We start from the raw sequence: 13,867 nt of genomic DNA on the forward strand, positions 1-13,867 counted from the left end.
TCTCAAGATGCCTCACAGGAGCATTAAAAAATAAAATAAGACAGAACCCCAGAATTGTTACAGTGCAGGAGGAGACCATTTGGCCCAGTAGGGGCGATTTTGTGTCTGTGTTAGCTGTAAACGCAAACGGCAACGTGGGTGCAAAATCTCACGAGAATTACCAGCAAGATCTCGTTTCCCAATTTTCTCCACCCACCAAGGTTCCAGCCCTTCATTTTAATATATTTCAATTAATTATTATATAATTAAAGGGCCTCCCCTTCATATTGTGTTCCCACCACAATATGAATTCCCCTCACATTAGCGAGGTTTACAGCTGCTTTTGCAAAATGTAAAGCTGTCGAGGGGAACCTGCCAGGATGCAAAGTATAGCCCCAGAGGGAGAAGGACATCCCTGGACAGTGCCTGGCACTGTTCCCTGGCATTGCCAGTGCATTATGTGGGATGGTCCCTGTATCCTTCGAAATTGGGGATATTCTATTCATTGCAGATTGGGGCACCCTTTAAAAATGGCATCCTGATCCCTGTGAAGCCAGCATTGCTAGCTCTGTCAGGCCCTGCCCCGTCAGTGAGACAGTGAAAACCATGTCTCCAGATTTTCTGTGCATAGATTGCAAAATTCTTCCCAGGGATGTCCTTCTCCCTCTGGGGCTATACTTTGCGCCCTGGCAGGTTCCCCTCGACAGCTTTACATTTTGCAAAAGCAGCTGTAAACCTCGCTGATGTGAGGGGAATTCGTATTGTGGTGGGAACATATGCTTTGGCTCTCAAAATGAGCAACTCACCTAGCTCCATTCCTCTGCCTTTTTCCTGTAACCTTGCACTTTCTTCCATTCCAGATAACTGTCTAAATTCTCTTTTGAATGCTTCAATTAAACCTGCCTCGACAACACATTCAGTCAGTACACCCAGGTCCCTCTGCTCCTCCACCCAATTTAGAGTTGTGCACTTCATTTTATATTGTCCCTTCATATGCCATTTGACCAACTTGCTTATGTCACTTTGAAGTTCTACACTATCCACCTCACAGTTGATAATGCTTCCAAGTTTTGTATCATCTACAGACTTTAAAATTGTGCCCTACACACAAATTCAAGGTCATTAAAATATACCAGGGAAAGCAAGGATCCCAACACTGACCCCTTGGAAATAACACTACAAGCCTTCCTCCTGTCCAAAAATAAATCAATTCATCATTGCTCTCTCCTGTCACTCAGCCAGTTCGATATCCTTGTTGCTACTGTCCCTTTTATTCCGTGAGCTATAACCTTGCTCACCACAAGTCTGTTATGTTGTGTCAAATGCTTTTGGAAATCCATGTACACTACATCAACAGGGTGAAAGTTTTTAGTCCCTCACAATTTATTAACTGATCGCCTTGTGACTGCAATTAAATCTGCTGGTAGTAAACCTTATCAATAGTAATAAAGCTTTACTAATGCCAATAAAACCTATTACCATTAATAAACCCGACCAATGCACCTTACTATTGGTAATGAACCTTATTTATAAACATTATAAAACCATACAGTTATAATAAATTATCTGAATTTTGAAAGATAAATGTGCAAAATACTCACCAACCAATCACTTGCCTATTTCCTTGTGGCATCAGATTTTGACATTTTTCAAAACCCGGTTGTTCCTCAGATTGGTCGCTCTCAGTGCCCTTTTTAAACTGAAGTCTGTGCCACTCTCCACGTCCTTATTAAACATAAGAAAAGTTTGGTCAAAAAAGATTTTATGTAGTGTCCGAGAGGAAGAGAGCCGGAGAGCTGTCAGGAACTAGAGCTTAGGGCATTAGCAATTGAAAACGCAGACACCAGTGGTAATGTGAATAAAATTGGGACTGCTCAGGAGGCTAGAATTTGATGAGCGCAGCTATCTCAGCAGATTGTGGAGCCGACAGAGAATCAGCACTCCTCCATGTTGCACATTACTTAGAGGAAGCACTTACTTGGAGGAAGCGCTGAGGGTGGTAGAGGTACAGAATGTACTCTGGGAGAGGGACTTCAATGTTCACCACCAAGAGTGGCTCAGTAGTACCACCATAGACCAAGCTGGCCAGGTCCTAAATGGCATAGACGTTAGACTGGGACTGCGGCAGGTGGTGAGGGAACCAACCAGAGAAAGAAATGTACTTGACCTCCTCCTCACCAAACTGCCTGCAGCAGATGCAAATATCCATGACAGTATCAGTAGGAATGACCACCACACAGTCCTTGTGGAGATGAAGTCCCATCTTCACAATGAAGATACCCTCCATCGTATTGTGTGGCACTACCACCATGAATAGACTTCAAATAGATCTAGCAACTCAAAGAGGCACCATGGGCCATCAGCAGCAGCAGAAGTGTACTCAACCACAATCTGTAATCTCATGACCTGGCATATCCCCCACTCTACCATTACCACCCAAGACAGGGGATCAGCCCTGGTTCAATGAAGAGAGGTGGAGGGCATGCCTGGAATAACATTAGGTATACCTAGAAATGGAGCATCAACCTGATGAAGCTACAACACAGGACTACTTGCACGACAAACACCATAAGCAGCAAGTAATAGACAGAGCTAAATGATTCCACAACCAACAAATCAGATCAAAGCTCTGCAGTCCTGCTACACCGAGCCATGACCAGTGGTGGACAATTGAACAATTCACTGGAGAAGGAGGCTCGACAAATATCCCCATCCTCAATAATGGAGGAGCCCAGTAAATCTGCAAAAGATCAGGCTGAAGCATTTGCAACAATCTTCATCCAGAAGGGCCGAGTGGATGATCCCTCTCTGCCTCCTGCAGAGGTCCTCAGCATCACAGGAGTCACTCTTCAGCCAATTCGATTCATTCCACTTGATATCAAGAATCGCTGAAAGCACTGGATACTGCAAAGCATATGGGCCCTGACAATATTCTGGCAAGAATCCTGAAGACTTGTACTCCCCTAGCCAAGCTGTTCCAGTATAACTACAACACTAGCATCTACCTGGCAATGTGGAAAATTGTCCAGGTACGTGAGAAACAGGGCAACTCCAACCTGGCCAATTACCGCCGCATCAGTCTGCTCTCGATCATCAGTAAAGTGATGGAAGGGTCATCAACAGTGCTATCAAGTGGCACTTATTCAGCAATAACCTGCTCATTGATGCTCAGTTTGGGTTCTGCAAGGCTCATGGTTCCTGACCTCATTACAGCCTTGGTTCAAACATGAACAAGAGGACTGAATGCCAGAGGTGAAGTGAGAGTAACTGCCCTTGACATCATGGCAGTGTTTGACAAAGTTTGGTATCAAGGAACCCTAGCAAAAATGGAGTCAATGAAAATCGGAGAAGGGGGAGGGGGGGGGGGGGGAGAGAGAGGTGAAGAGGGGTGGTGGGTTGGAGTCCCTGACATAAAGGAAGATGGTTGTGATGGTTGGAGGTCAGCCATCTCGGCTCCAGGACACCCCTGCAGGAGTTTCTTATGGTAGTGTTCGGGGCCCAACCATCTTCAACTGCTTCATCAATGACCTTCCTTCCATCATAAGGTCAGAAATGGGGATATTTACACATGACGGTACAATGTTCAGCACCATTCGCAACTCTTCAGATATTGAAGAAGTTCATGTCCACAAGTCAGGAATATAATAGGTTACTCTCCATTTGTTTGGATGAGTGCAGCTCCAACAACACTCAGGAAGCTCAACTTCATCCAGGACAAAGCAGCCCGCTTGATTACTACCCCTTCCACAAACATTGAATTCTTCCATCACCGATGAACAGTAACAGTGTGCGTACCATCTACAAGATGCACTGCAGGAACTCACCAAGGTTCCTTAGGCAGCATCTTCCAAATCCATGACCACTACCATCTAGAAGGACAAGAGCAGCAGATACCTGGGAACACCTGGAAGTTCCCCTCCTAGTCACTTACCATCCTGACTTGGAAATATATTGCCGTTCCTTCACTGTCTCTGGGTCAAAATCCTGGAATTCCCTGGGCAGCACTGTGGCACAATCATTAACACTGCTGCCTCACAATACCAGGTTCCCAGGTTCGATTCCCGGCTTGGGTCACTGCGGAGTCTGCATGTTCTCCCGTGTCTGCGTCGGTTTCCTCTGGGTACCCCGGTTTCCTCCCACAGTCCAAAAGACAAGCTGGTTTGGTGCATTGGCCATGCTAAATTCTCCCTTACTATACCCAAACAGGCGCCAGAGTATGGTGACTAGGGGATTTTCACAGTAACTTCATTGCAGTATTAATGTAAGCCTACTTGTGACAATAAATAAACTAACAGCATTGTGTACCTACCTACACGGTGTGGAGATGCCGGCGTTGGACTGGGGTAAACACAGTGAGAAGTCTCACAACACCAGGTTAAAGTCCAACAGGTTCATTTGGTAGCAAAAGCCACTAGCTTTCGGAGCGCTGCTCCTTCATCGGGTAAGTGGGAGCTCTGTTCACAAACAGGGCATGTAAAGACATAAACTCAATTTACAAAATAATGATTGGAATGCGAGTGTTTACAGGTAATCAAGTCTTAAAGATACAGACAATGTGAGTGGAGACAGCGTTAAGCACAGGTTAAAGAGATGTGTATTGTCTCCAGACAGGACAGTTAGTGAGATTTTGCAAGCCCAGGCAAGTCGTGGGGGTTACAGATAGTGTGACATGCCGGCTCCAGTGGAGAGGATCTCCAAGAAGATCGCGCATATTGACACAGACATCAAGTTTCTACAAAGATGCAAGAAAGCAGACAAGATACCGAAAGGACTACAGATCACGAACCCACTCAGGTCAACCAATAACACAGACTACGCTGAGAGGCTTTGCCATCCCACCTCTCTCACACTCCTCAACCACCTCATACACCAGCGCTACAGCAAACGCCGCATCCTGGAAACCAAGATGGAGTCCATATTCTCAACATGCGCTCAGGACGCAGACCAGCTGCAAAACACTGCCAAGCAGACGAGACAAAGGAACTACACCAGCTACATGCACACCAAGAACAGGAAACTTGAGAAAACTTGGCATCACCACCAGCAGCAGCCAAGCCTCCCCCGGTACCACAGTAGAAAACAGTACCACTGAAGGGAAGTCCATTGTCAACTTGTCGGACTACACACTTCAACCAGATGAAATCAAAGTTCTCAGCCGAGGGCTCAATTTCTGGCCCCACCACCAAAATAGACCCCATCAGTCTCGCAGCAGACACAGAGGAATTCATCAGGCGAATGAGGCTGCAGGAGTTCTTCCACAAACCCCAAGAGGCCAACAGCGAACACAATGAGACAGCCAATGAACCGGAACAGCCGACAGAGAGATCCACAGTGCAGCAACCGAAGAGGAAAGAGTTGAATTGGACTCCTCCGGAAGGCCACTGCCTTCGACTTGACATGTATGCCCAAGCCGTCAGGAGGTGCGTCAACACCAGATTCATCAGCCGCACTCACAAAACAGCCCCGAACATCACCCAAGCACAATGCAACGCCATCCGCGCTTTCAAGACCAACCGCAACATTGTCATCAAACCAGCAAACAAAGGAGGGGCCATCGTCATACTGAACAGAACGGATTACTGAACAACGAGGAACACTACAGACAGTTACCCGCAGATCCGACCAAAGAACACACCCGTCGACTCAACAGACAGATCAAGACCTTTGATCCGGACCTTCAGAGCACCCTCCGTGCTCTCATCCCACGTACTCCCCGCATTGGAGATCTCTACTGCCTCCCGAAGATACACAAGGCAAACACACCCGGCCATCCCATCGTATCGGGCAATGGGACCCTGTGCGAGAACCTCTCTGACTACGTCGAGGGCATTCTGAAACCCATTGTACAAAGAACCCCCAGCTTTTGTTGCGACACTACGGACTTCCTACAGAAACTCAGCACACATGGAGCAGTTGAACCAGGAGCACTCCTCATCACAATGGATGTCTCGGCACTCTACACCAGCATCCCCCACGACGATGGCATTGCTGCAACTGCCTCAGTACTCAACGCCGACAACTGCCAGTTTCCAGATGCTATTTTACAACTCATCCGCTTCATCCTGGACCACAATATCTTCACCTTCAACAACCAGTTCTTCATTCAGACACATGGAACAGCCATAGGGACCAAATTCACACCTCAATATGCCAACATCTTCATGGTAAGAAGTCTAACAACACCAGGTTAAAGTCCAACAGGTTTATTTGGTGGCAAATGCCACTAGCTTTCGGAGCATGCTGCTCCTTCGTCAGGTGGAGTGGGAGATGTCCTCCACCTGACGAAGGAGCAGCACGCTCCGAAAGCTAGTGGCATTTGCTACCAAATAAACCTGTTGGACTTTAACCTGGTGTTGTTAGACTTCTTATTGTGTTTACTCCAGTCCAACACCGGCATCTCCACATCATAACATCTTCATGCACAGGTTCGAACAAGACCTCTTCACCGCACAGGACCTTCAACCGATGCTATACACTAGATACATTTATGACACTTTCTTCCTTTGGACTCATGGTGAACAATCACTGAAACAACTATATGATGACATTAACAAGTTCCATCCCACCATCAGACTCACCATGGACTACTCTCCGGAATCGGTTGCATTCTTGGACACATGCTTCTCCATCAAGGATGGTCACCTCAGCACTTCACTGTACCGCAAGCCCACAGATAACCTCATAATGTTCCACTTCTCCAGCTTCCACCCTAAACACGTTAAAGAAGCCATCCCCTACGGACAAGCCCTCCGTATACACAGGATCTGCTCAGATGAGGAGGATTGCAACAGATACCTCCAGATGCTGAACGATGCCCTCATAAGAACAGGATATGGCGCTCGACTCATCAATCGACAGTTCCGACGTGCCAGAGCGAAAGACCGCACCGACCTCCTCAGAAGACAAACACGGGACACGGCGGACAGAGTACCCTTCGCCATCCAGTACTTCCCCAGAGCGGAGAAGCTACGCATCTCCTCCGGAGCCTTCAACATGTCATTGATGAAGACGAACATCTCGCAAAGGCCATCCCCACACCCCCACTTCTTGCCTTCAAACAACCGCACAACCTCAAACAGACCATTGTCCACAGCAAACTACCCAGCCTTCAGGAGAACAGTGACCACGACACCACACAACCCTGCCACAGCAACCTCTGCAAGACGTGCCGGATCATCGACACGGATACCATCATCTTGCGTGAGAACACCATCCACTAGGTATACGGTACATACTCTTGCAACTCGGCCAACGTTGTCTACCTGATACGCTGCAGGAAAGGATGTCCCGAGGCATGGTACATTGGGAAGACCATGCAGATGCTTCGACAACGGATGAACACCGCTCGACAAAGTGTTCTCTTCCTGTTGGGGAACATTTCAGCGGTCACGGGCATTCAGCCTCTGATCTTCAGGTAAGCGTTCTCCAAGGCGGCCTTTACGACACATAACGCAGTGTCGCTGAGCAGAGACTGATAGCCAAGTTCAACACACATGAGGACGGCCTCAACCAGGATCTTGGGTTCATGTCACACTATCTGTAACCCCCACGACTTGCCTGCGCTTGCAAAATCTCACTAACTGTCCTGGCTGGAGACAATACACATCTCCTTAACTTGTGCTTAACCCTCTCTCCACTCACATTGTCTGTACCTTTAAGACTTGATTGCCTGTGGAGACTCGCATTCCAACCATTATTTTGTAAATTGAGTTTGTGTCTTTATATGCCCTATTTGTGAACTGAAATCCCACTCACCTGATGAAGAAGCTGCGCTTCGAAAGCTAGTGGCTTTTGCTACCAAATGAACCTGTTGGACTTTAACCTGGTGTTGTGAGACTTCTTACTGTATTTACCCCAGCCCAACACCAGCATCTCCACATCATGGAAAATCTAGAACATGGGGCACTGTCTCAGGATAAGGGACTGATCATTAAGGATTGAGATGAGAAATTTCTTCACTCAAAGGGTTGGAAATCTTTGGAATTGTCTATCCCAGAGGGTTGTTGTTACTCCATCACTGAACGTATTTAAGATTGAGATAGAGAGATTTTTGGTCTTTTGGGGAATTGAGGGATTTGGGGAATGGGGAGGAAAGTGGAGTTAAAGCTGGTGTTCGGGGATATTGGGTTCATGTCACACTATTTGTAACCCCACAGAGTTTCACTGGCTGTTTTGTCTGGAGACAATACACATCTTTTTAGCCTGTCTTGATGCTCTCTCCACTCACGTTGTTTTGTTTCTTAAAGACTTGATTAGTTGTAAGTATTCGCATTCCAACCATTATTCATGTAAATTGAGTTTGTGTCTTTATATGCTCGGTTTGTGAACAGAATTCCCACTCACCTGAAGAAGGGGCTTGCAGCTCCGAAAGCTTGTGTGGCTTTTGCTACCAAATAAACCTGTTGGACTTTAACCTGGTGTTGTTAAACTTCTTACTGTGTTTACCCCAATCCAACGCCGGCATCTCCACATCATGACGTTCATATTGAATGACAGAGCAGGCTTGCGGGGTACGGTCTACTCCTGTTCCTATTTCTTATATTCTTACCTGGTGGACAAAATGAGCATATGGGGTGGTAGAGAAACTGGAGAAAAATATGAGTTCAAGGCTTGAGCAGGAGGGACCTCGAGGAGGAGAAGTTTGGCCTAATGGGCTAGTGGATGCAGCATAGCAACTGAGCGGATAGTCTTGATATTGGTGACAGAAGCCCATGAGCTCCTTGCACTTACCACAAGTAGCTATTAAGTTAGATACTAGAATATTATTTAAAAGGGAATGAGAGAGTATGTTAAAAAATTGAGTATAAAAAGATCTTGAAGGAATGGTGTTAAAGAGAGAGAGAAAGCTGTAATTATTGATCAAGAGCAGGATCCCAGTCATGCCCCAGCCTTCTGATTTGGCTGTGTGTCCCAGAAGTGGATGATTAATCTCCGAAACACTGCTGCTGGAAACCTGGCAGGTTATACTTGGCATTCCCAGTTGACAAATGTGATTTATACAATCATAGAATGGTACAGCAAAAAAAGGCTATCAGGCTGGTGCTAGCTGGTTGGTAGAGCTACCCAATTAATTTATCTCCACTGCCTTCCAAGGCTTTGACACCTTTGTAAAATGTTGTACCTAGAATTGAACTCAATATTCTAGCTGAGACCTAACTAGTGTTTTATAAACCCATATGCCTTTTAAATAGCCTTCCCTTGTTCTGTATCAAGGATTTGTGTATAAAAACCAACAGGTATTTGTTCCTGTATCCAAGATTTATGTATGTATACCAACAGGTACTTGTTCCTGCACCCCTTTCAATTTCAATTATTTCATATTACCTCACCTCATTCTTCTTTCCAAAATGAATCACTTCACACTTTACTTAAATTTCATTCACCACATGTCTGCTCATTTTAGCAATCTGTTACCATCCTCCTCATTGTTTAATCATTTGAGTTTTGTTTCCTCTTCAAACTTTGAAATTATGCCCTGTGCATCTAAATCCAGATCATTTATATGAATATTTTAATTTCAAAATGTGGTCTAAATACTGACTCCTGGGAAACACCATTTTATTCTCCCCTGCTGTTTGAAATATAACCATACGCTATTACCCCAATTATTGTATTATTTAATCAAAGAACTTGATTGAATTATTTAAACACAGTTTTCCATTAACAAATGTGTACTGATTTATTTATTTACTCCATAAATAAATACACCTGTGTACTTTCTTCACCTGCTTGCAGGTGACACTCTTGTTCTCAGCTTATCACACAACAAGCTGCTGGTGTAAAACTGCATGGTCATGTCCGAACCTTTCATGAGGTAAATGAAACAATATTTGCGAACAGGATGCAAGTGAGACATGATCACATGCCAGTTGGGAAACTCTAATTGGAAAAAAGTATTGCATTACTTTGCAAACTTAGCACCACCTTCTAGTGGGGCACTCTGCAGGTTATGCAAGTGTCCCAGTTGAATACGTCTGAATTAAAAATAAATATCCATATTTATTTATTTTATGTATTTGTATATACAGGAAGATAGTGGGTTGTTATCGCATCTACTTGAGGCACTAGATTCTGGAGCACCACCCCATGGTGGGATTGCATTGGGTGAGTTCCAAAGTAGGTTTTTATGTCACTCTTATCTACAATCAAGTTTCATAGGAGCCTGAGGTTAGAATTAATCAGAACTTTGTTAATCGGGGATATTTGTAACTCTAAAAATGATGAGAGAAAGGAAGGCTGACTTTTTCTTTCATTCTCCAAATCTGAATGGAGCTTGCATCGCCATCATTATTTGCCCTGCGCAAGTTTAATATTATGAAACATTTACTACATCACTTCAGAATAAGCCATAGAGGAGTCATGTAGAAGCTGAAACTGGTAAGGGCATAGATTTAATTCCCTGAAAGATATGGGATAAATGCTGGACAATGGGATTACACGACTTTAGTGATAGTTACTGTCGGTGCAGACTCAATGGGCTGAATGGCCTTTTCTGTGCTGTATGACTCTGACTATGAAGCATAGCTGTGAAGCAATTGGGGTTTTATGACAATCCAACAGCTTCGTGGTTGTAATATAAGGGTCTGGAACATATAGGGTTAATGTGGGACTGAGTACAGTACCACACACACACTGATGCAAGACAGCCCGTGGCCCACACTGAGAGTCAGTCCAGTTTTTACCCTTTACTGCATATTTATAAATAGCTCTGAGAGTCAATAAAGACAGCTAATCTACATGATTACAAAGACTTCTTCAGACCTATTGATCTAATACCATCACACTACACCAGTAGTGACTTTCAGAAATTTTAATTTCCAAATTTTTAAAACTTTAATTATATTTCTCAATGTTCCATGGTGAGAGTTGAATTCAGATTTGCCACATTATTGGTCCAGTAAATTAACCACTACGCTAGGCTTGCTCCTCTTCCTAGCTAATCCATTAAAGCCAGAAATAACAAATCATGGTTCTTTTCCCCTCCTTCCTTATGGGCTGGCCATTGCATTTGTGTCTAACAGCTGTAACTTAGGGCAGAGGCTTCTTATTTGTCTAATACCAAGCTTTTTGTTGTGTTTGTCAATTCTGGATGCTGGATCATATTGTTTCATTGTCTAATCTGTTTCATTTTAGGTCTGGACAGACTGATAGCTCTTACAGTTGGAGCCTCGAGTATCAGGGATGTAATTGCTTTTCCTAAATCCTTCAAAGGCCGAGATCTAATGAGTAATGCACCAGACTATGTGAGTCCTGAAGAGCTGAACCCATATCATATTCAGATCAACTGGCCAGCGGAAATCCATGAGGGCACTACAAAATCATGAGCTAGTGTAGTGATTGATAAAATTGCACTGGAAACCAAACTGAGATTTAGATCGTATTCATTCACACCATACAATGGCTCGAGACCCACTAAATCACTGGAGACAGATGGCTCTGGAGCAGCTATCTCATGAGGTGTTGGTCAGCCACTTTGTTGCTTAGTGTGAATGTTGATCAAATTGTAGTCTGTGAATAATGTTTAAAATTAATGGTAATTTGATAATTAAATTGCTTTTTTTAGAAAAATGGGGATAAACTAATTTAAGACAAAGTGTATTAGAATCATAAAATCCCTACAGTGCAGAAGGTAACCATTTGGCCCATCGAGACTGCACTGACCACAATCCCATCCAGGCCCTATTCCCGTAACCCCATATTTACCCTGCTAATCCCCCTGACACTAGGGTCAATTTAGCATGGCCATTAACCTAATCTGCACATCTTTGGACTGTGGGAGGAAACCGGAGCACCCGGAGGAAACCTAAGGCTACTTAGGTCCTGCTGAATCCCATGCAAATCAGGAGGATAGGAGTAAATTGCTTCACTTCAGTGCCTGAAAATAGTTAACATACTGTCAGCCCAAAGGATCTTTCTACATGCTGGCAGCAGTGTTCAGTCTACTTGTTAAAGGAGAGAGAATCATCAGGTAGTTTACTATTACTTCTCTTCTAACTCACTGTGGGAATAATAGCAATGTTTGTTCAGATCTCATAATCTTCTTCTTCCTTAGATATTCAGTTCCTTCACAAAACTTGAATTTAACTGCACACCTTGACTACATTCCAACCACATATTCATACATCACTTTTTCGGCCTATTTCAACCTGCATAACATTGCCAAGCTCCACACTTGTTTCACCTCATCTGATGTGAAATCCTCATCCATGTCTTTGTTAGCTCCAGAGTTGATTATTCAACACGCTCCTGGTTAACTTCCTAAGTTCTACCCTGAGGTCATCCAAAACTTTGTGGCCCATGCCCTATAACTTGCACAAAGTCCAGTTCACCATTACCCTGTGTTTGTTGACTACATTAATTCCTGGTTAAGCCATGTCTCTTAAAATTCCTCTTAATTGTATTTTCAAATCCCTCTATGTCCTTACCTGTCCCTATCTCTGTAATCTCCTCCTGTGCTCCTCCAATTCTAACCTTTTGAGCATCCTTGATTTTAATCATTGTATAGTGATAGCCTTCAGCTGCCAAGGCCCTGAGCTCTAATATCCTCAATACACCTTGCCACCGCTCTTTCTTCCTAATGATGCTCCTTAAAATCTACCTCTTTGACCAAGATTTCGGTGATCTGTCTTGAGGCCTTTGCTTCCCCATCTTTGTGAGAAAAATTTTATTTTTCTCACAGTACAATTAACCTAGATTCCCATGATAGTTTTGAACAAATATGAGAAATCAATCTTTATTATGTGATTATAGAAGGAAGTTAAGATTCTGGGTAATTACCAACAGGTTATGAAGCTCTCTGGCATTGGCAATATTTTTCTGTACAGCAAAATAAAAATGTTGAGGAAACAAATGCATTCAGAGTGTTGCAATCAAATTTTGTTAACGTTAAGAGATTCTTGATGCTGCCTGCCCAGGTCCTAGAAGTGGATTTTAATCCATGCCAGTGGGTTTGAAAGCTTGGTGGGTAGCATGTACATCTAGCAGGTGGCCTTCCCACCCCCCACCCCGTCCCACCTGTATAATATTTTACAGGGGGGGTGGGGAATGCTTCGGGCCACTCTTGAGCCTATTGAGGCCAATTAATGGCAACTTAAGGGCCTCAGCCCACCCCAGCAGCTTTAGCTATGTGGACTGGTGACGAGCAAGGCAGGATAATCTCTCTCGGAAGCACCTTGCCTAACCAATGTCTTCCCCAGCCTCTAAAGCCCTCCATCTCTATTCCTCTCGCTGAGACCCCTAACCCTGGAATTTCCTGGGCATGGTGTGATTGCATGTATTCCCAACCATGGCCATCAATCCTTGTCCACAATGCTTAGATTGTAGAGCGGTCAGCCATCTGATTGGCTCCTGCTGTTTGAGAGTGGCTATGATGGGAATGAAGGCACAGGATGCTTACTTGCCCTCTCAGCTGAAGAGTACATGCAAAAGGAATAAAGTGCCTTATATTAAAAAAATTGGTCATCCTCATTGCTAAAGACATGAACATCTTTTTAAAATATTCTTCCAGATAAGGTATGATAAGTGATCAATGATTCCAAATGATTCTATGTTTTCAATGCTGTGGGTCCATTTTAAATTGAAAGAGATATTTTAATTTCAACTATTTTAAATAGACTGCAGTGACAAAGCATGTATAATTTTAAATTGTGCTGTCAAATAAAACATTTCCTTTGGCCTGGTCATATGTTTACATCAAAAAAAAGAGACTTCAAATGATACACCACAAACAACATGCGGAACCAATAACAAACACTGTCTAATGACAGCATAAGACATTTAAACTGGGCACAATTAACCTGCTGCTTAGTGCCTCTACATTCAGAACTAAGAGATCCCATTAAATTTAATCTTAAACCTGTCTGCCTAATTGGCCTTGATCTTCTGTGAT

The 13,867-nt window shown here is 44.0% G+C and overlaps 1 protein-coding gene across 3 annotated transcripts in view; it reads left to right on the plus strand.

Annotated features, from left to right (window-relative positions):
- dars2 (aspartyl-tRNA synthetase 2, mitochondrial) overlaps nucleotides 1-13,660 on the plus strand; it is a 65,587-nt gene extending 51,927 nt beyond the window's left edge. For 2 of the 3 annotated variants that reach the window (XM_078217988.1, XM_078217991.1), the window contains exons 16-17: nucleotides 10,008-10,083; nucleotides 11,113-13,660. In XM_078217988.1, the coding sequence (XP_078074114.1) occupies nucleotides 10,008-10,083; nucleotides 11,113-11,303 (267 nt within the window). In that variant the 3' untranslated portion in view covers nucleotides 11,304-13,660. The remainder of the gene's footprint in view (nucleotides 1-10,007; nucleotides 10,084-11,112) is intronic. The other variant, XM_078217989.1, reaches the window with a different exon arrangement.
- Nucleotides 13,661-13,867: the final 207 nt, after the last annotated feature.

Source organism: Mustelus asterias, chromosome 8, assembly GCF_964213995.1.
Source record: "Mustelus asterias chromosome 8, sMusAst1.hap1.1, whole genome shotgun sequence".
Taxonomy (NCBI): Eukaryota; Metazoa; Chordata; class Chondrichthyes; order Carcharhiniformes; family Triakidae; genus Mustelus; species Mustelus asterias.